At 46.4% G+C, this 22,914-nt stretch overlaps 1 protein-coding gene across 1 annotated transcript; it reads right to left on the bottom strand.

The window, feature by feature from the left end:
• Positions 1 to 1,054: 1,054 nt before the first annotated feature.
• LOC144490388 (histone chaperone asf1b-like) lies at positions 1,055 to 21,956 on the bottom strand. Its single transcript, XM_078208137.1, has 4 exons — positions 21,664 to 21,956; positions 19,748 to 19,863; positions 12,202 to 12,378; positions 1,055 to 3,442 (listed from the first exon to the last, which is right to left on the bottom strand). The coding sequence occupies exons 1-4, from the start codon at positions 21,770 to 21,772 to the stop codon at positions 3,239 to 3,241; spliced, it is 606 nt and encodes a 201-aa protein (XP_078064263.1). The 5' UTR covers positions 21,773 to 21,956; the 3' UTR covers positions 1,055 to 3,238.
• Positions 21,957 to 22,914: the final 958 nt, after the last annotated feature.

Genomic DNA, 22,914 nt, shown 5'->3' with positions numbered 1-22,914 from the left:
GGCTTTCTCCGATTTAGAGCAAGCTATGGCAAAGGCTCCCACGTTGGGAATTTCACATTTTGTGTCAAGAAAATAATGGAATACAAGCCACTGTAATAGCCCAACAGCATGGGGATAAATTAAGACCAGTGGGGTACTACTCAGCCCAAATAGAGTCGGTCACCAGAGACATGCATCGATGCGCAAGAGCATTAGCATATGCCTTGTGGGCGGTGAAGTGTTTCAGAGCCTCACACCCACGATGGGAAAAATAATCCTTCATAGTCCCCACACAATCATCCTGGCTGGGGGATTGAAAGGGGCTTCTGATGGAAGATGTTCAAAATTGGAAGCAAACCTCTTCCCTGGAGATAGGCATGTTGAAATCAGCAGAGTTGTAAGGGAAAATCCCGCAGGAGGACTAACTGTGCAAAGAATGGGGCATGAATGTGTAGGGGAAGTGAATGAGGGAGCAAGTGAGGGTTTAGCAGAGGAACCACTTGTAGGAGAAGGGGTAATTAACCTATACGTAGATGGAGTGGGAAGATATATCAGGGGAGAACCCTGCACTGCAAGGGCAGTGGTAGACGATGAAGGAACTGCAGGAGAACAAATCCCCAGGAATAATTCAGCACAAGTAACAGAGTTGCAAGCTCTAACCAAAGCCTTAGAGTGGGGCAAAGGGAAGCAAGTTAACATCTACACTGGTGGTACATGACAGCTTTGAATAGGTGAGGTTGTGTGACTTCTAGTGGACACATACATGTAAATCTAAGCAAAGATTTAACCCAAGCTGCCTGCAGTGTCCTAGAGGCAGCTGTAATAGAAGTACATGCCTATAGAAGGGTTGAAAACCAAGCATAGGGAGGTACCAGCTAGGCAGATTTAGTAGAACAGGATTGCAAATAGATACAAACTCCAGGAGTAGCAGCTTAGAAAGCTAGAGATAGCAGAGGCATTAATGTGAAACAGATACAAGAACAGGCATCAGGAAAAGCAGAGATGGAAGAATTACAGAGGACAGAAAGGCCATGATGCAGTATGGAGAAGGGAAGGAAAAATAATAGCTCTTGAAGCAGTACAGCAAACTTTATTGAAAGTATACCATGGATTAGCTCATACAGGGAGCGCAAATATGACCAAATTCCTGAGTGCTGGTCGTGGAAAGGCATGGGAATGGATGCAGTGAATGCATAGTGCGCTCTGGTGGAACCAGGCCTTCCCTGCAGGATTTGGCTGCAGCCCAAAGGATCTTGGGAAAACTTGCAAATGGATTTCACTGGCTCATTGCCCCCAGTGAAAGGAAAAACATATTATTTACTAATTATCAGTTTACCCGATGGGTAAAAGCATTCCCGTGCAGAGATGCCACAACCAGAACTGAGGCTTTGATATTGGCGAATGAAATAATACCTAGATGGGGAACGCCTCTTCAGTTACCATCACTGAATCCCCCCCCACTCAAACATCCTTGGGGTTACCATTGACCAGAAACTCAACTAGACTCACCACAAACAGTGGCTACAAGAGCAGGTCAGAGGCTGGAATTAAGAATCCACTGTTGACCATGAAACCATTGCTGATTGTTTGAAAACCCATCTGGTTCCTTTAGGGAAGGAAATCTGCTGTCCTTACCTGGACTGGCCTACAGGTGCCTCCACAGCAACGGCAATGTGGTTAATTCTCAACTGTCCTTGGGAAACTAGGGATGGGCAATTAATGCTGGGCAGCCAGTGATGCACATGTCCCATGAATGAATTAAAAAAAATTAAGGATGCAAATTAGTTTGAGGTTTGCCATGATCAAATTTGCATATTTGCCTGCAGGGATAGTGGAGTCAGAAACTTTAGGAACATTTTAAGAAGCTATTGGATAGGCACATGGAGTACTTCGGGATGATAGGGAGGAAATAGCTTGATCTGGGTTTCAGACAAAGCTCAGCACAACATCGTGGGCCGAAGGGCCTGTTCTGTGCTGTCCTGTTCTATGTTCTAAAATATCAGTTTAAAAAGGGGTCTCAATGTCTAATTTGCTTCATCTGAACAGAAGCATCCTTTTGTTAAATTAAGGAGTGCTATTAACAAGTACAAGAATCAGCTATCACCCTTAGTTGGGCCACACTTGGAATATAGAGTGTTCAATTCTGGTTGTCACACTACCAGAAGGATGTGGAGACTTTGGAGAGGGTACAGAAAAGATTTACCAGGATGTTGCCTGGTATGGAGGGCATTAGCTGTGAGGAGAGGTTGGAGAAACTCTGGCTTGTTGTTACTGGAGCGACGGAGGTCGAGGTGACGACTTGATAGAAGTCTACAAGATTATGAGGGGCTTGGACATTTTCGTAAAATGCAAAAGTCGCAATGGTAACGAGAAAGGACACTGCTGCATTTACAAGTGCTTTTATTCAGACAAAGCCAGACAGTACAAGTCTACATTGCTAACATTTATAAAAATGGCTGCAGTTTTCAAAACCATCAATGTTGCTTTATAAAGCTTGTATTGAGAGATTTTAACCGTACCTCTTCCACATACCGAATGCAGGCAGGTTTGGATCACGGTTTACAAAGTACTATTAAAAGTTACAAAATGTTTTCTCCCCCCCCATTAAACATCCGAGGACAATTATGCTGGGGCGGCTGAGTTTCAGAGGAATCAAAGGTTCCAGCACAGGTAATGTTGGGCAGCACGGCTGGACATAGGGGTCGTTAAACTGGTGACTTGAGTCAGTCAGCAGATTTATTATTGACCAATTGAAGTTCTTATGGTTATTTTTTTGAAGAAGCATTCAATAAAAAAAAAAAATTCAACACAACCCAGCCTTGTCCACCCTCCCTCCCAACCCCAATTTTTGTGGACTTACTACATAGAAAAAAAAAACAAAAATTCTTACAAATACATTCTGTAGTTCAACACTCACTCCTGGCTAATTTACAATAGGCACCAACTGGCTTTGCAATCCCAGAATGTTTACCAGTAAAAAGCATTATTGCTCCCATTTGGGCAAAAGCAACCCAGCTGAATGTAGATCACGTGTCTGGCAGTCACATAGACTGCAACTGCTGTGGCCCTGTGCCATGAATGGCAACATCTTGGCCTCCTACCCTTGCCACACCCCTACCCCTGCAGACTGAATGCCAGCCTCGGGGAGGGCAGTGAAGTTTGACTTAAATACTCCATAGAATTAACAACTCCAAAAGCTAGCAAACCCTGATACAAAATAACATATTTGATCCACTTTAATCCAATTCACCGGCAGATTTCACAAGCAGTCCATAGAGTTCTCTGGAACTATAGTCAGGGCACCCCCAGCCCCAAGTCCCTTCAGTGGTGTACAGGTGGGAGGAAGCATTGCATTCGAACTTGGGTCAACATTCTCAATATCTTCCATTTTCTCACTGGTGCCCTCCCAGTTGATGTGGAACCTGGTAACTCTTGGGTTAGAAGCCAAAATATTCCGTTGGAGCTGGAAGGGAGAAACAGAAAATTGCATGTTACATCACACGACACATTTGTGCTTGGGTAAGACAGATGGAAGGAAAATGGATAGTAGAGTAGATTATGTGGGCAGCAGTGGTTAACGCAGCTGCCTCACAGCACCAGGGACCTGGGTTCAATTCTGGCCTCAGGTTACTGCCCATGTGGAGTCTGCACATTCTCCCTGTGTCTGCGAGTTTCCTCCGGGTGCTCCAGTTTCCTCCCACTCCAAAGATGTGCCGGTTAGGATGATTGGCCATGCTAAATTGACCCTAGAGTTAGGGGGATTAGCAGGGTAAATATATGGGGTGATTGGAATAGGGCCTGGGTGGGATTGTGGTCAGTGCAGACTTGATGGACTGAACAGCCTCCTTCTGCACTGTAGGGATTCTATGATTATAGGGACCTTAAAGTAAAGTTTATTTATCACAAGTAAGACTTACATTAACACAATGAAGTTACTGTGAAAATCCCCTAATGGCCACATTCCAGCATCTGCTCGGGTACACTGCGGGAGAATTTAGCACGGCCAATGCACCTAACCAGCACGTCTTTCAGACTGTGGGAGGAAACCAGAGGAGCAGACATGGAGAATGTGTAGACTCTGCACAGACAGTGACGCAAGCTGGGAATTGAACCTGGGTCCCTGACGCTGTGAGGCAGCAGTGCTAACCACTGTGCCAAATCTAGTTAATAACAATGAAGCAAAAAAAAGGTGCTCACATCGTACAACTTTAAAGAGAACACAAGGCTAACCAGTATACAAGCAAAGCTGCCATTTTTAATTAGTCATATCAAATAGGAATGTGGAGTATACTTTTAAACAGAATTCTTCTAAAATGGATGAAATGTGCTTCAAAAGATAAGTTAATGTATTAATTTAGTGCAGTCGTGCGCAATTCTGAACACTACTTTTCATGAGAACACAAAAGCCTGAAAGTGCACCAATCGAAAGGAATTGATAAAGGAGCTAAACAGCAGCACGAGGAAAGCCCTTAGTGATTGGTTAGAAGCTGGAATACACCATTCATATATTCTCATTTTGAATGATGGCATAACAATTTAGATTCAGAGAGCTGGCATTGGATTTAACCATCCTATCAATTCCAAATGAAGTGTCCTGCTTAACAGCTCTCAAATACACCAATAAAATAGACTGATTCCATCATCCCCGAGGAGGTACATTGCTTTATTTCATGACTCAATTTTGGGGAAAGTGTTCACAAAAGAGCTAGCCTGTGTTGCAATGATACTGCACCTCATGTTTCTTGTAAGGGGCATGTTTAAAATTCAGCTCTGCTTCACAAGGTGCCAATTTATCTGGGCACCAGCAGCTCAAAAGTAGGATAAGGACTGATTTTAGCTAATGGTGTGTTTGTTTAAACATTTGTCGACTTAGGTTTCCCTTGGGGGTTTATGAGCAGGATTGTTATTAGGTTGGTCGACAGTCACATGATTCATGGGAGGAGCTAAGCTTGCAGGAAAGACTTCATTTTTAAAAATTGAGTTGCTGCTGACTGGAACTGTTTAAGAGGTGGCTCTCTGAAAAAATCTGAACTCGCTGTTCAAAAAGGCGCCAGGATTGAAGTACAAGCAGACTGAGGGGCCTAGATAGAGTGGAGAGGATGTTTGCACTAGTGAGAGACTAGAACTCAAGGGCACAACCTCAGTGAAGGGACACTTCTTTAAAACAGAGGAGGAGGAATTTCTTCAGCCAGAGAGTGGTGAACCTGTGGAACTCTCTGCCACAGAAGACTGTGGAGGTCAGGTCATTGAGTGTGTTTAAGACATAGATAGCTAGGTTCTTGGTCAAAAAGGGAATCAACAGTTAGAGAGAAGGCAGGAGAATGGGGATGGGAATCATATCAGCCATGATTTAATGGTGGAGCAGACCTGATGGGCTGAATGGTCCAATTCTGCTCCTATATCTCATGGTCTCCTGTAAGCCTGCGATTTTTGCTAACTGATTTTGAAGAGGGGTTTAAGTCTGTAAGAAGAATATTGGTTGAATTGGAACCAAGAGATAGGTTAACAGTTAAGAATCGTATCTTGTCACATTTAAGTATTGTTCAAATATTAAGCAAATTGTTATAGTTAAAGTGTCGTTTAATATAAAGTTTGTTTTGGTGAAAGTATCCCAGTTTGTCAATGGAATTGTTAGGTCCTACCATAAGTTCATAATACACCTGGAACAATTGCAAAAGCCATTTATTTCATCAAATCAAATAAACTATAATCTAAGGGTCAATGAGGACAGCCCAGGCTATGTTTTGGAGTTGGGGGGAGCTTAGGCAGATCCTCTGGTTTTAATTTATCTGGGCGTTTAGCTGCAGAGTGGACCTCATGTGGTTTGTAACCCAGAAATTAGCCAAAATTAATTAGTACTTAAAGTTCTGGTCTAACTTTATTGCTGACCACATGGAAGGCAGATTTTATTTTAAAAATTCGTTTGCAGGATATGGGCATCAATTTATTGTCCATCCCTAGTTGCCCTTGGAGGGCAGTTAAGAGTCAACCACATTGCTGTGGCTCTGGAGTCACATGTAGGCCAGACCAGGTAAGGATGGCAGATTTCCTTCCCTAAAGGACATTAGTGAATCAGATGGGTTTTTACGACAATCGACAATGATTTCACAGTCATCAGTAGATTCTGAATTCCAGATTTAAAAAAAAAATTGAATTCAAATTCCATCATCTGCCATGGTGGGATTCGAACCTGGGACCCCAGAACATTAGCTGAGTTTCTGGATTAATTGTCGAGCGATACCACGAGGCCATCGCACCCCCTATGCAATGATACATAATGAGTTCAAACCTAGAGGACCATAAGCTAGAAGACTGTCTATATTGAAGTGAGTGGCTGAATCTACAATAAGCCTCTCATTGTAAAACAAAGTAACCAGAGCAAGGAAGTGAGGCCTGCAGAGGCTAGTGGGGATAAATATTGTCTAACAATATGGATTATAACCATGCAATTAAATAGTGAGCATTGTTTAAAACGTGAAACCTTCTTGAAATATCCATTACTTTAAAATGCTAATAATCCTGAAACAGGCTATAACAATAAGGCAAGGCAAATCATTCACCAATACCTTATGATAATAACCAAAAAGTGCACAGCTGCTACATTTAGTGCTACTGTGTTTATGGACAGTTAGACTGTCTGGGGTCCACGCAAACTGAACTAAATACCTCATTCCACCCAATGTTACATCAGGGCCAATCTGTCAAATCAGGAGGAAATATCCATGGAATATTGCACAACGGCAGCTTTTACCCTGCAGCTAACCTATACGCAACGAGCAGACTGCTATATCCCAACATTTAGTACCCAAAGCCTGCAGACAGTGGCAAAGTGCTCCTGCTGAAAAATGTGATCAATCACACTCACCGACACCACTGAACTCCAGAGGTGAGGAGAGAGCGACTGCCCTAGACACCAAGGCAGCATTCGGCTATGTATTTCACTAAAGTCCGAGCAAAACTTATGTTAGGAGGGAGCTGGGCAGCACAGTGCCAGGGACCCAGGTAGCACTGCTGCCTCTCAGCACCAGGGACCCAGATCGATTCAGACCTTCGGATGTGGCGTTTGTACATTCTCCCCACTTCTGCATGAGTTTTCTCCGGGTGCTCCAGTTTCCTTCCACAGTCCGAAGATGTGCGGGTTACGTTGATGGGAAATTGAACATGGCCAGGTAGTGTCAGGGGGGATTAGGAGGTTAAATAGGGGTTACAGGGACAGGGCCTTGGTGGGATTGGCCTCAGTGCAGGCTTGATGGGCCAACCGGCCCCTTTCGCCAGTGTAGCAATTCTACAAACCATTTACATTTGTATCGTGGGTATTAGAAATACGTACAAGTGCGGCTGTGTGCACTAAGAAAGGGTTAAACTTTAGTTTGCATCAAGTTAAACAAAGGTGCCTACATACCTGTGTTTTAATTCACTAAACTTGCCTGCATAGTAATTAAAGGCTTTATTCGTTCATGGGACATGGGATCACTGGCTGGCCAGCATTTATTACCCATCACTAGTTGCCCTTGGAAGGTAGTTGAACCAGCCACATTGCTGTGGGTCTGGAGTCACATGTAGGCTTGACAAAAGCAATTAGAGGTTAGAAAAAAAAACTATGTAGCCTAACAATTAGAGGCTCACGCTAAAAAGTAGAAACAGTTGCTTTCAACTGGAGCCAGCGAACAAGAAATTGTTCAGAGGCTGTCATTCGAGGCAGGGTGATAAAATAAGGGACAGAAAGCAAATGGAGAAGCTAAAGAACAGCCAGAAACCAGCAAGTGAAAGAGCTCCAGGAAGACTAAAGTGGACAGCAAACCAGAATCTGAAGATGCAGTACACTCAAGTTAAGAGGGGTAGAGGGAAGCTCCCAGATAAATAGAGCTGCAAATGTCTACTCGAGCCTAATTCACATGTTCATACCAAGCACTCATCCTGAAACTCCAGGCATACATCGTTCTTGGTCCCTCACTGCCCACCCAGCCTTTTAATCTTTATACGCTGGTGGATTAGATCTAGATTTCACGCTGACTGACTGCCATTCTATTCTCATTTTCCCTTTGCCAGTCTTATTCTTTCCAGCTCTCAACTTACTCAGTCTGTTCTGGTTCTTACTTTTAAGAATTCACCGGACATTCACAATACAGTTTCATCCCTCCATCATCCAAGGCTTTAGTTCTCCTAGCATGTTGGAATGTACCCATTACCTAGCCTGTAGCTGGAATTAGTTGGGGTCTGAGGGAATGCAACAAAGGTCCATGTTCACATGCATGCAATCCTAAAAAATTTGCAAAGGAGGTTGATGAGCTGCAGAAAGTCCCATGAAACGGCATGGCAGTGAAGGCAATCAGACTCAAAGCAGGCATGACTACAGTACTAAATGTAGACTTTCAGGGTACTTGGGAAAGTCATACACAATAAATGGAAGGAGGTGGTGGAGGGTGACCTTGGACAGAACATTCACAGGTCTCTGAAAGTAGCAGGACCGGTCGATAAGGTGGTTAAGAAAGCACATGGAATCCTTTCATTTATTATCTGAGACATAGAATACAAGATCAGTGAGGTTATACTGGAACTGTACAAAACATTAGTTGGGCTACAATTCCAACTACTGTGCAGTCCTGGTCACCTCATTTATAGAAAGCATTAGAGAGCGCAGAGCAGATTTAAGACGACATTATGCATATGGTATGCTTGCCTTTATAGGACGGGGTATAGAGTATAAAAGCTGGACTCTGATGTTGCAGTTATATAGAACGCTGGTTAGGCCACATTTGGAGTACTGCGTCCAGTTCTGGTCGCTGCACTACCAGAAGGATGTGGAAGCTTTAGAGAGAGTGCAGAGAAGGTTTACCAGGATGTTGCCTGGTATGGAGGGTCTTAGCTACGAGGAGAGATTGGGTAAACTGGGCTTGTTCTCCCTGGAAAGACAGAATGAGGGGAGACCTAATAGAGGTGTACAAAATTATGAAGGGTATAGATAGGGTGAACAGTGGGAAGCTTTTTCCCAGGTCGGAGGTGACGATCACGAGGGGTCACGGGCTCAAGGTGAGAGGGGTGAGGTATAACTCAGATATCAGAGGGACTTTTTTTACAGAGTGGTGGGGGCCTGGAATGCGCTGCCAAGTAGGGTGGTGGAGGCAGACACGCTGGCATCATTTAAGACTTACCTGGATAGTCACATGAGCAGTCTGGGAATGGAGGGATACAAACGACTGGTCTAGTTGGACCAATGAGCAGCACAGGCTTGGAGGGCCGAAGGGCCTGTTTCCTGTGCTGTACTGTTCTTTGTTCTATTACAGCTGAGGAAAGGTTGGATAGGCTGGGATTATTCTCCTTGGAACAGAGGAGCCTCAGGGGAGATTTGATTAGAATGCATGAAACGGTGTGGAGCCTGGATAACAGTTGGAAGGGCCTATTTACTTCAGGCGAGAGGTCAGTGACAAGGGGACAGAGATGAGGAAAAGAGGAAACATTTTTCTCACCCATCCAGACAGCTGTGGAGATCTGGAAGTTACAGCTGCAAGGGTAGTAAAGGGAGAAACCCTCAACCCATTTAAAAAGATGGTTGGATAGGCACCTCAAGCACTGCAATCTGCAGGGCGAGACCAAATGATAGAACATAGGATTAGGCTGGGTGGCTTATATTACAGTAAGAAGTCTCACAACACCAGGTTAAAGTCCAACAGGTTTATTTGGTAGCAAATACCATAAGCTTTCGGAGCACTGTTCCTTCGTCAGATGGAGTGGATATCTGCTCTCAAACAGTGCACAGACACAGAAATCAAGTTACAGAATACTAACTAGAATGCAAATCTCTACAGCCAGCCAGGTCTGTACCTTTAAGACCTGGCTGGCTGTAGAGATTTGCATTCTAATTAGTATTCTGTAACTTGATTTCTGTGTCTGTGCACTGTTTGAGAGCAGATATCCACTCCATCTGACGAAGGAGCAGTGCTCCAAAAGCTTATGGTATTTGCTACCAAATAAACCTGTTGGACTTTAACCTGGTGTTGTGAGACTTACTGTGCTTACCCCAGTCCAACACCGGCATCTCCACATCATGGCTTATATTAGCCAGTATAGATGGGTGGCTCGTTTTTTTAGCCAGTGCAGACGGATCAAGTGATCACTTTCTGTGCCATAAACATTTTAATAATTGTATAGCTATGAGGTGTTGGAGAAACTTGGTTTGTTCTCACTGGAATGACCTGATAGAAGCCTACAAGGCTATGAGGGGCATGGACAGAGTGGATAGTTAGAAGCTTTTTCCCAGGATGGAAGAGTCAATTACTAGGGGGCATAGGTTTAAGGTGCGAGAGGCAAGGTTTAAAGGAGATGTATGAGACAAGTTTTCTACACAGAGGGTGGTGGGTGCCTGGAACTCACTGCCAGGGGAAGGTAATGGAAGCAGATACGATAATGAGTTTTAAGGGGCATCTGGACAAATACATGGATAGGATGGGAATAGAGGGATATGGTCCGCGGGAGGGTAGAGGGTTTTAGTTTAATAGGGCAGCACAGTTGGTGCAGGTTGAGGGCCGAAGGGCCTGACTGCTCCAATGCTGTAATTTTCTTTGTTCTAAAGAGGAGATTGCAGCACTGATCAAGGAGAACATTAGTGAGGAGAAAAATGCCTCAAAGGGGCAATGTTGTGTCTGGCTACAGATAAACAATTGGCTTCCTTCCACAGATCACAAATCAAGAGCAAAACATGGAGGGAAATCTAACGAGTGCAAAGTCAGAGGGATTAAGAGCTTTTGAATTGCATTTGAGATCAGTACATTTTCAACTCAATGAGAGGAGGCTGCATTGTTGAACCTGCTTTGAAAAATTAGATGGGACAAGGCCTTTGACAAGGCACCGCATGGTAGATAGCATTAGGTCAATCTCGGTGAGGTAACCAATTGAATACAAAACTGGCTCGATGACAGAAGGTGGTTGTAATGGATTCTTTTTCATACTCTAGGCCTGCGATGTGCCTCAGGGATCGGTGCTGGGTCCACTGCTATTGGCCATTTATATTAACAATTTGGATGAGAATTTAGGAGGCATGGTTAGTAAGTTTCCAAGATTTGTGGCATAGTGGATAGCGAAGGTGGTTATCTAGGATTGCAACGAGATCTTGATCAATTGGGCCAGTGGGCTGAAGAATGGCAAATGGAGTTTAATTTATATAAATGCGAGGTGATACATTTTGGTAGATCAAACCAGGGCAGGACTTACTCAGTTAATGGTAGGGCATTAGGGAGAGTTATAGGAAAAAAAAAGAGAGACCTAGGGGTACAGGTTCATAGCTCCTTGAAAGTGGAGTCACAGGTGGATAGAGTGGTGAAGGTGGCATTCGGCATGCTTGGTTTCATTGGTCAGTCATGATGTGGAGATGCCAGCATTGGACTGGGGTAAACACAGTAAAAGTTTTAACAACACCAGGTTAAAGTCCAACAGGGTTATTTGGTAGCAAATGCCATTAGCTTTTGAAGGAGCAGCACTCTGAAAGCTAATGGCATTTGCTACCAAATAAACCTGTTGTTCAACTTTAACGTGTTGTTAAAACTCTTACTTCATTGGTCAGGACATTGAATACAGGGGTTGGGACATCTTGAACTTGTACAAGACATTGGTAAGGCCATACTTGGGATACTGTGCACAGTTCTCGTCACCCTATTGGAGAAAGGATATTATTAAACTAGAAAGAGTGCAGAAAAGATTCCTAGAATGCTACTGGGACTTGATGGTTTGAGTTATAAGGAGAGGCTGGATAGACTGAAACTTTTTCCTCTGGAGCATAGGAGGTTTAGGGGTGATCTTAGAGGTCTATAAAATAATGAACGGCATAGATAAGGTAGGTAGTCAACATCTTTTCCCAAAGGTAGGGGAGTCTAAAACTAGAGGGCACAGATTTAAGGTGAGAGATACAAAAGAATCCAGAGGGGCAATTTTTTCACAGAAGGTGGAGTGTGTCTGGAACAAGCTGCCAGAGGTAGTATTACAGGCAGGTACAATTTTGCCTTTTGAAAAGCATCTAGATGGGTAAGATGGACAGAGGGATATGGGCCAAGCGCAGGCAATTGGGACTAGGTCAATGGTAAAATCTGGGCAGCATTGAAAAGTTGAGCTGAAGGGCCTGTTTCCATGCTGCAAACCTCTTGACTCCAAGTGGACCAAGCATCAACAGGGAAACATTTTTGCTTTGCTGCACCAACTTTATAAAAGACACGAACCTTGTGTCAAGCTTACCTTGGCATAGTCAGGTTTCATTGGTGGGTTCTCCTTTAACTCTGGGTCTGTGTATTCATTATTCACATAATAGCCCACGCGAATGAACTCCTGGTCTCTGTATGTGCAGGTGATCAGCACCACAGTCACACCAACTGCATCTGCATCAGGGATGAGACTTGCGTTTGGGGCATCAGCCTGGAATGTTAACACAGGACCAGAGTCAGAAATTCATGTAACTACGATACAACTCATCAGCACAAACCCCAGGAGAAAACCACATCACGTACACAAGCCCGTATGATTTACCTGGTCACCCATGACCAGTTCTCAACAACCCCAGTACCACTTGAGCACATTTCCTTGGAGGGAGGCCACAATATTTCACTGTCTGTCAAATAATCAGGGCAGAATCAGATGAATTAATTCCTGGCATCTCAGCCTCTACAAAGCTGAAGGACAGTTTCTGTCCACATTCTCTCCTTTTCCAGGTTACGGTCTACCACTGGCTAATCCTGAAAAAAATTCTAGACCTGAGAAATTTCCACAGCAGTCAGTTACAAGCTACATTTGAAGATTCCCAATCAAATCCTTACATGATATGAACCCGACATCCTTCAGCTGAAGCTTAGCATCCACTTTATCAGAATATCAGCTCGGTTTTCCCAATTCCACCACTGCCTGGGACAACCAATTCAGAAAGGAAATAGGCCAACACGGGCAGAGCATGACTCCACGGTGGCACAGTGGTTAGCCCTGCTGCCTCACAGCACGAGGGACCAGGTTCAATTCCAGCCTCTGGTGACTGTGAAATTTGCACATTTTCATCGTGTCTGCTCAGGTTTCCTCCCACACTCCAAAGATGTGTGGGTCAGGTTGACCAGCCATGATAAATTGACCCTAGTGTTGGGGGATTACTAGCAGGCAAATACATGGGGTTACAGGAATAGGGCCTGGGTGGGATTGCGGTCAGTGAAGAATCGATAGGGCAAATGGCCTCCTTCTGCACTGTAGGGATTTTATGGCATGTTGTCTCCCTGGTACCAAGGATGTCAGATTGGCTGCAGGGCATTTTTGGGCAGGATGGTGATCGGGGAAGAGGCTGTGATCTACATTCAGAACAATGACATAGGTAGGAAACAGGACAAGGCCCTGAAAGCAGATTTCAGGGCGTTAGCATGGGAATTAAAAGAGCCGATATCATAGGATTACTCCAGTGCCACAGGTTATTGACTGCAAGAATAGGAAAACAGTGGTTCAACACGTGGCCAGAGAAATGGAGGAAGGAAGGGGACCAGTTCTGGGGCAGGTGCGACCGGTATCACCATAACAGTGGTAAAGGAAAGAGTATGGCCAATTGGAGATTTAAAAAATGATTCTTGCACATGGAGGCAGGAAAAGCAGCAGAGATATTAAACAATCACTTTGCACCCGGCTTTATGGATGATATTGGAATAGTGTAGATTAGAGGGGCTTTAGATTGGTTCCACTGGTCGGCGCAACATCGAGGGCCGAAGGGCCTGTACTGCGCTATAATGTTCTATGTTTACAAAGTAAGAGGATGCTACCCAGGCTGAGACAAGGGAATTGGCGGAGTAAAACAACATACAATTAAAGACTAGCTTCTTCGATAAAGTACCAGGACTGGTTCAGATGCATCCAAGGGTACAGAAGGAAGCAACTGTGGAAATTGCGAGGGCAGTGATAATCTTCCAGTCTCCCTTAGACACAGGGCTGGTACCAGAGGGCCAGAGAACTGCAAATATTACAGCCTTTGTAATATTTAGGAAAAAAACCAGAATGTACAGCTGGTCGGTTTGACTTCAGAGGTAGGGAATCGCTGGAAACTATAGGACAAAAATCAATAGTTGCTGAGGCAAGTGTAGAATAATTAAGGAAGCATGGGTTTGTCAAGGGAAAATGTCGTCAACTAAGAGTTTGAGCAGGTAACAGAAGATTGAAAAGGGCAACACTCAATGTAGTGGAATTTGATACAGTGCCACACAGACTAACTCATGGAATAAGAGGGAAAATAGACATGGATAAGAAACTGGTCAGGTGATAGGAAACAGTAGTGATAAAATGGTGTTTTTTTTCAGATTTGTCATGGAATTCCCCTGGGGGAATTGCAACTCTTGCTTGATAGACTGTGGTGTACAGGGCACAACTTCAAAATTTGCAGATGTGAAAATTCGAAGTGTTGTCAACTGTGAGGAGAATAGCGGAATTTCAAAAAGACATATTGGCGGATTGGACAGACAAGTAGCAGGTGAAGCTCAGTGTAGAGGAATGAAGTGATTCAGTTTGGCAGGAAGAATATGGAGATATTAAGGGAGAAACTCTAAAGCAGGTGCAGAAACAAAGGGATGTCAGTGTATCAGTTTACAATCACTGGAGATGACAGGGCACAGACAGCAGTTAATAAAGCATATGGTAGCTTGGGCTCTAATTGGGGCAGTGTGTACAACAGCAAGGTCATGTTGAACTAGTATAAGACATTAGTCAGACCTCAGCTCGAGACTGCACCAGTTCTGGGCACCAGACTGGAGGAAGGATGTGAAAGCATTGGAGAGTGTACAAAGGAGAATCACAAGAATGATTCCAGGGATAAACAGCTGCAGCTATCAGGATAGACTGGGAATGTTTTCCTTGAAAAGGAGTTTCATACAGGTATTTAAGATCCTGAGGAGTATGGACTGGGTAAAGAATGAGAAACTACTCCCTCTCCGGAACATGTCAGGAGCTAGAGGGCACTAACTCAAAATAATGGGCAGAAGCACGAAGAGGAAAAAGCTTTCACCCAGAGGGTGGCTGGAGTCTGAAACAAACTTCCTGAGGCGGTGGGGACCAGTTTAATCGAAGTACAGAATTGGATTGGTATCTGAAAGAAATAATTCTAAGGTCATGGGGATAAAGGCAGAGAAGTGTGACTAGGGTAGAATGCTCTTTCAGAGTGCCAGTGCAGACTCCATGGGCTGAAAGGCCTACATGATGTGGTAGTGGGAAGCAGTTCTGTGTTCAAGGCCTTTGTGGTATTGGACGAAGCTTCAAGAGTCAACGCGCATCAGAATTGCTTGCCTTATGCACATCCCAGAAGCTGCATCTACCGATGAGGAAAAGGAACAGAGGACAGATTTTAAAGGTGATTTATAAAGCAATGAGAGCCAACATGAGAAGAAACCTCTTCAGGGTCTTCAGAACTTGCACTGGCCCTGGAATTACTCAATTGTAGCTTTCAAAGGGGAAACTCTAAATACAAGGTGATATAATTGCAATGGTGTGGTGTGACAGGACTTAAGATTACTCTTTCAAAGAATAAGCACAGGCTACAAGGCTGAATAGCCTCCTCTCAAAATGAAGGTTTCAGTGTCTTATCGCCAGTCACAGAATCTGGGTGATGCAAAAGTGTCACCACTGACTGGGTCTGTTTTTTCTTTGAGGGGTCCAGATAGAAAATAAAAGCTCCTCCTTATCCACCCTTAGCAAGGAGGTCAATAACTAGTTGGTGCCGCTTTTAAAGTAACAGACAGGAGTGGAGGGGAGTTTGAGATGTTTTCATCCAGAGGATGGTGGGATCCGGAACTTTGTCTGAAAGGGCAGGAGCCCTCGTCTGTTTCTAAAAGTAACATTCTGACTTGATGCTCAAAAGCATTTTGAGCCTTGGGTTCCAATCTTGTAAAAGCATCCATCTATGGGATTGTCTTGGGAATGTCTAGAAAGGTGATGGGTCCAATAAACTAGGGTTGTCAGAATTGTTGAACTTTCCCAAAGTTCAAAGATGTGCGGGTTAGATTGGTGACAGTTAAAAAAAGCAGTTTCACCATAAAATGGCGAAAGGAATTTATAATGGAAAGGGAGTACTGCAATGACCCACTGAAGACAAGGCACAGTAAGTATTCAAGGTCAGCATGGTCACTTTAGAAAACGTGGGCCATTTGAATTGGGAGGCGAGTGTATGGGGCAAGATTATAACCTCACATTTACAGAGCATCCTATTGGATTGAAGCACACAGCTGAACTGGAAATCAGACACTCCCATCACCCTCAGTTGGTTCATGAAATATCCATTTGGAGCAAAGCAATTCAAAGCTCAAAGCGCACCAAAGCTTTCAGTGATTGAAAATCAAGCTTCCAAGAGGTTCACAGTTTTGAAAATCCACAATGCTGAGGGGATAAAGGCAGTATTCTAGGGTGCAATTCAGAACCGGTTACAAAAAAAAAAGGGACACTGAAGAAAGCTGCACTTTGCATTTCGCCTGCGCATTAAGCTGCAGCACGCATTTCAATCTGGGAATACTGATGACACTACTGGACAGCAGCATTCATCACCGCACAAACATTTCTCCCTATAAAACACCTGCCCCAACTGAACACCTTACCAGAGCAGTTATAAGCTTTGCAGCATTGTTAAGACAACCCACTATATGCGATACAGGGAATATCATAGAAACCCTACAGTGCAGAAAGAGGCCATTTGGTCCAGAGTCTGCACCGACCACAAGCCCAGCCACACATCGCTACACAATTACCCGCTAATCCCTCTAGCCTACGCATCTCAAGACACTAAGGGGCAGTTTTAGCACGGCCAATCAACCTTTGGGAAAGTCCAACAATTCTGACAACACTAGTTTATTGGACCCATCACCTTTCTAGACATTCCCAAGACAATCCCATAGATGGATGCTTTTACAAGATTGGAACCCAAGGCTCAAAATACTTTTGAGCATCAAGTCAGAATGCTACTTAGAAACAGGCGAGGGCTCCTGCCCTTTCAGACAGAGTTCCGGATCCCACCATCCTCTGGATGAAAACATCTTAAACTCCCCTCCACTCCTGTCTGTTACTTTAAAAGCGACACCAACTAGTTATTGACCTCCCTGCTAAGAGGAGGACCTTTTATTTTCTATCTGGACCCCTCAAAGAAAAAAAACAGCCCCAGCCTATCCAGGTCTTACAGCCAAGTCTCTGCTCCAGCAACACCCTCAAATATTCCCCCGTCGCTTCGTAAGTGTGACCACATCTTTCCTGTAACCACCTTTCTACCCACCTGGCTAGTTGACATCTTCCAGCAGTCTACAACTTTATCATTGGCAAACTTGAGGGCAAGATCCCATTAAGGATCAAGCACAGCAAAGCTACATGGTCATAAAATACTGCCTTGGCCTTCACCAATCTGGTATACAAATAGACAAGGAGCAAGGATACCAGCTGGAAAGATATTAACTACGACCTACAATCCAGCTCTGATCTGGGAGAGATAAAAACACTCCATTGTTATTTTGATCAGTTTAAAAACTAATCAGTTTACCCTACCTTCAAAGTACACTACAGCTTGCCCAGGTTAGAGAAAGACAATAAATGGCAATTGTGTTGCTGGGACAATACAAGTGTGCAGATAAATCAACCAGACAGGCACAAAAATCATCAAAACACAAGCTTAATCATTGCACAGCCATCCACCTACACACAATGCATTTAACTGCACACATCAGTGCAATCCTCCTATTTAACCCAATATTCCATACAAAGCTTCTCAAAAGGTCAGTAGTTTAACAAGCTACTGCAACTCTTGCTGCTTGATTAAGGGATACAGAAAACCAAGATGGAGGTCAGTCTTAAGTAACTAACGGAGAACAGAGAGATAACAATGCCCCGCAGTTCTAAAGTAGAAACATTAAAGGTTGGATATACTCAACATGTGGAAGGAAAGACACCCAAGTCAGTCATGACTCACTCCCACAGTTCTACCCTTCAAAAACCTTGTTCTGTCAGTGACCAACCAGCCCACTGAGCTGTGCCATCTACCAATCCAGTGGCGGCAGCCATCGAGAAAGCACCGTGTTTTTGTTGTTCATGGGACGTGGGCATTGCTGGCTGGGCTAGCATTTATTGACCACTCCTGATTACTTCTTAAACTCAGGGGACATTCAACCCCATTGCCGAGTCTAGTCACATGTAGGCGAGACTAGGCAAGGCTGATGGTTTTCCTTCTCTGAAGGACAGTGAACCAGATGAGTTTTTAACAATAGTATCATGATCACCATTAGACTCAATTCCATTTTGAACCTGGGCCTTCAGAACATTAATCCGTGGATCATTAGTCCAGCAACAACACTACTATGCCAATGCCATCCATTAACTGCAGTGCTGCCAATCCTGACCGCACCTTTCATTGTGATGTAAGAAGCTATTCAGAAACAATACAAAAGGACACATCAACTCCAATGGATAGAGGAGAAAGCATGAACGCTGGGAATTAAACGTGCAAGCATACAAGTGAGTGGCAAAATACTGTGGATGCTGCAGGCCTGTAATAATAAGAAAGGGGCGACACGGTGGCACAGTGGTTAGCACTGCTGCCTCACAGTGCCAGAGATCCGGGTTCCATTCCCGGCTTGGGTCACTGCGTGGAGTATGCACGTTCTCCCCATGTCTGCGTGGGTTTCCTCCGAGTGTTCCGGTTCCCTCCCACAGTCCAATGTGCTGGCTAGGTGCATTGGCTATGCTAAATTCTCCCTCGATGTACCCAAACAGGCAATGGAATGTGGCGACTAGGGGATTTTCACAGCAACTTCATAGTAGTGTTACTGTAAGCCTACTTGTAACACTAATAAACTTTAACTTTTAAAATTAAGCTGTGTCTGTGAAGGATAATCGTGCTGGCCTCCAGGTTAACTCTTGGTTTCTCTCCGCAGAAGTCCAGTGAATGACAATGTCATAATCAACCGTTGTGTCTCCATTTCTGGAGGAAAGGTCAAAGAATCCCTACAGTGCAGGAGGTGGTAATTCAGCCCATCAAGTCTGCATCGACAATCCCACCCAAGCCCCATCCCCGAAACCCCATGTATTCACTCTGCAGTGCCCTGACACTAAGGGGGCAATTTAGCATGGCCTGCACACCGTTGGACTGTGGGAGGAAAACCACAGACATGGAGAACATACAAACTCTGCAGAGACAGCCACCCAATGCAGAAATTGAACGTGATGCTGAACACTGGCAACCCATCATCCTGACTGCAAACACTGGCTCCAAGTTTATTTATTAGCATCACAAGTAGGCTTACATTAACACTGCAATGAAGTTACTGTGAAAATCCCCTAGTTGCCACACTCCTGCGCCTGTTCAGGTACACGGAGGGAGAATTTTGCATGGTCAGCATATCTTTCAGATTGTGGGAGGAAACTGGAGCACCCGGAGCAAACCTACACAGACACGGGGAGAACATGCAGACTCCGCATGGACAGTGACGCAAGCTGGGAATCGAACCTGGGTTACTTATGCCGAGACACAGCAGTGCTAACCATTGTGCTATCGTATATTCTCTCTCCACAGATGCTGTCAAACCCACTGAGATTTTCCAGCATTTTGTTTTAGATTTCAGCATCTGCAGTATCTCGTTTTTGTCTCTATGCAAGACGCATGCCTAAAATCACCTCTACACATAGAAGGAAGGGGTTGGAAAGGGCGTGCACTCCTGATATTGCCACTCGAAGCTGCACAAAGTGTCCATCTCTGGACCATTGCACCAATTAGTACCAAATAAATAAAGACAACAAAACTCCTGACCTGAAAGACAAACATGTGCCGGCCTGCGGGGACAGGCCCCACCAGCACCGAGTCCAGCACTTGGTCATGCTCCTCACTCTCTGCGGAACCCACGTAGATAATCTTCCATTCTAAATCTGCAAAAGGGAAGAAGAAATGAACATACCCTAAATAAAGAGCACCATGAGAAACGCAAACCTCCTACAAGCATCTAAAAAGTGGCACAAAAACAGAAAATGCTGGAAAATCTCAAGCAGGTTTTACTGTACGAGGAGAGAGAACAGAGCTAGTGTTTTGAATCTGGATGCTGGTCAGAATTAAGCAAACAAAAAAACCAGACAAGATTTATACTGTAAATGCTGCTGATACTAAATGCAGAGAAAGGTGCTAAGAGTGTCCATGAGGTGATCGGAATGTGTGAATGGCAGACCAGAAGTGCAGATGGTTAAGGGACTGCCTGAGGAATGTGGCAGTTAATCTGAAAAGTGTGTGGGGATGGGACAGGGGGAGAGAGAGAGGATGGAGAGAATAGAATGGATGAGAAGAAATGGAGATGGGGTGAAGGTGGAGGGGAGAGATCACGCTCTGAAGTTGTTGAACTCCATGTTTAGTCCGGAAGGCTGGAAAGTGCCCAATCGGAAGATGAGGAACTGTTCCTCCAGTTTGCGTCGGGGTTCACTAGAACATTGCAAAAGGCCAAGGGACAGACATGTGAACAGGAGAGCAGGGTGGTGCGCTGAAGTGATAAATGACAGCAAGGTCTGCGCCCTGCTTGCGTTTGGCCTCTCCGATGAAGAGCAGATCGCACTGGCGAATGCCATAGGCCAGATTGAAGGAGGTACACGTGAAGCTTCACCTGAGTGTTCAGGACACGGGACTGCGAGCGGGGACGAGATAAAGGGGCACATGTTGGTTGCACCTTCTACGATCGCATGGGAAGGTGCCTGTGGGCAGGGGGGAACGAGGTGTTGGCAGGGGGCGCGATGGAGGAGTGGACCAGGGTGTCCCTGAGACAATGGTCCCTGCGTAAACTTGAGGGACAACACCTCATGTCCCAAATGGGCACTTTCCAGCCTTAACATGGACTTCAAAACAAGTTCAGAGTGTGAACTCTCCCCTCCACCCCATTTCCTTTAGTCAATCATCTCATTTGTCCACTTTTAACACCCTTTACTTTCACTTCTTCATTTCCACTCTCCATCTTGCCCACCTCCCCAATTGCCACATTCCTCAGGCAGTCCCGTAACCATGTGTACCTCTATCCCGCCATTTGCCCATCCTTGATCACTTAATGGACACTGTTAGCACCTTTCCCCAGCCTTGATCATCCTCAGTTACATCCCCTTTGTTCAAATACCTCCCCCTCCCCTCACACACACACAAATCCTTTCTGAACATCCAGACTCCCCCCTCCACACAGATGCTGTCGTCTGACATCCACTAAGGATGTTCCAGCATTTTCCAGCTGCTCCAAATGCCAGCATCCCCGCGGTTATCTAAAAGTGGCGCGGCGCCCATCCCGCCCGGCCCAGCGCGCGCGCGCCACAAACCGCTGAGTGACAGCTCCATTGATAAAAAATAACAACCCGCCAATCGGACACCACCCGGCGAGCGCCCGCCAATCAGAGAGCCTTGAAGCGGCTGCAGCCAATAGGAGGCCGCGCAGCCTCAGCTGGTTCCCGCCAATCAACGGGGAGGGAGGCCCTTGCCGCCTCGAGCGCTCCGCCAATCACAGGGCCGCAGCGCTCTAGCCAATGGGAGAACGGGCCTCCTCACGCTCTCCGCCAATCAGGAAGCCGAGCGCTCTAACCACGCAGCCAATGGGAGCCAGCTCGCCCGGCCAACGGTCAGCTTGGCGCCCTGGCCACGCCCCGCTGTCCCCCCTCCGCTCGCGGAGCGCCCGCGCGCGCCTTCTCTCCCCCTCCCCCCCCACTCACCGTCCGGCAGGTCCTCGATGCACTCGAAGGTGATCTCGAACTGGAAAGGGTTGTTGAAGGGAGATGGGTTGTCCAGCACCACCACATTCAGCACCTGCACTTTGGCCATGGCTCGGAGGGAGGGGGAAAGGGAGGGTGAGGGGCGGGTGTGTGTGGACGGGGCCCACTCGCTTACTCCGGTTGTCCTCTTCCCGCTCTCAGCGTCCCCCCTCCCCGCGCACAGTGCCGCTCCGCAGCCGCGCTCCGACACTGAGCGGCCTACTGCCCCTCCCCCGCTCTTTATAGCCTCGCGCACTCTCGCGAGACTTCCGCGACTCAACAAATCTATTCATAAACAATGGGAGGGGGCGGGGTCACACATACACTGGGCAACCAATCAGCGGCCAGCATTGCCGCGCCAAATCCGCACTCAGAGGGAGCGCGCGCGCGGGCTGAGTGAGGGGCGGGGCTGAGAGGGGGGAGGGGACGGGGCTGAGAGGGGGCGGGGGCGGGGCTGAGAGGGGGCGGGGGCTGAGAGGGGGCGGGGCTGAGAGGGGGCGGGCAGTGAGAGGGGCGGGGCAGTGAGAGGGGGCGGGGCAGTGAGAGGGGGCGGGGCAGTGAGAGGGGAGGGGGCGGGGCAGCGAGAGGGAGGGGCGGGGCAAGAGGGGAGTGGCTATGATAGGCAACGGGAGGGAAGAGATGATGGGAAAGGGGAAGGGCGAGGAGGTAAAGGGAATAGGGGATGGGAAGAGGAATAGGGGGTGGGGGGATGGGGGGAATGGGGGGAAGAGGGGGAATAGGTGGGGGGATAGGGGATGGGGGGCCTAGGGGGGATGGGGGGGCCTAGGGGGGGATGGGGGGGGCCTAGGGGGGGAAATAGGAGGGGGATGGGGGGGAATAGGGGGGGATGGGGGGGAATAGGGGGGGATGGGGGGGAATAGGGGGGGATGGGGGGGAATAGGGGGGGATGGGGGGAATAGGGGGGGATGGGGGGAATGGGGTGGGTGGGGAGGAATAGGGGTGGGTGGGGAGGAATAGGGGTGGGTGGGGAGGAATAGGGGTGGGGTGGGGGGAAAGGGGTGGGTGGGGGGGAATAGGGGTGGGGATGGGGGGAATAGGGGGGGAATAGGGGATGGGGGGGGAATAGGGGGAATTGGGTGGGATTGGGGTTGGGGGAATGGGGGGTTGGATGGGGGAATTGGGGATGGGGGGGAATAGGGGATAGGGGTTGGGGTTGTAGGGGGGGGGTTGGGGGGTAGGTTGGGGGGTTGG

Source organism: Mustelus asterias, unplaced genomic scaffold, assembly GCF_964213995.1.
Source record: "Mustelus asterias unplaced genomic scaffold, sMusAst1.hap1.1 HAP1_SCAFFOLD_3225, whole genome shotgun sequence".
Lineage (NCBI taxonomy): Eukaryota > Metazoa > Chordata > Chondrichthyes > Carcharhiniformes > Triakidae > Mustelus > Mustelus asterias.
The sequence above is the reverse complement of the archived record's forward strand: the minus strand, read 5'-3'. Positions and strand labels throughout refer to the sequence as shown.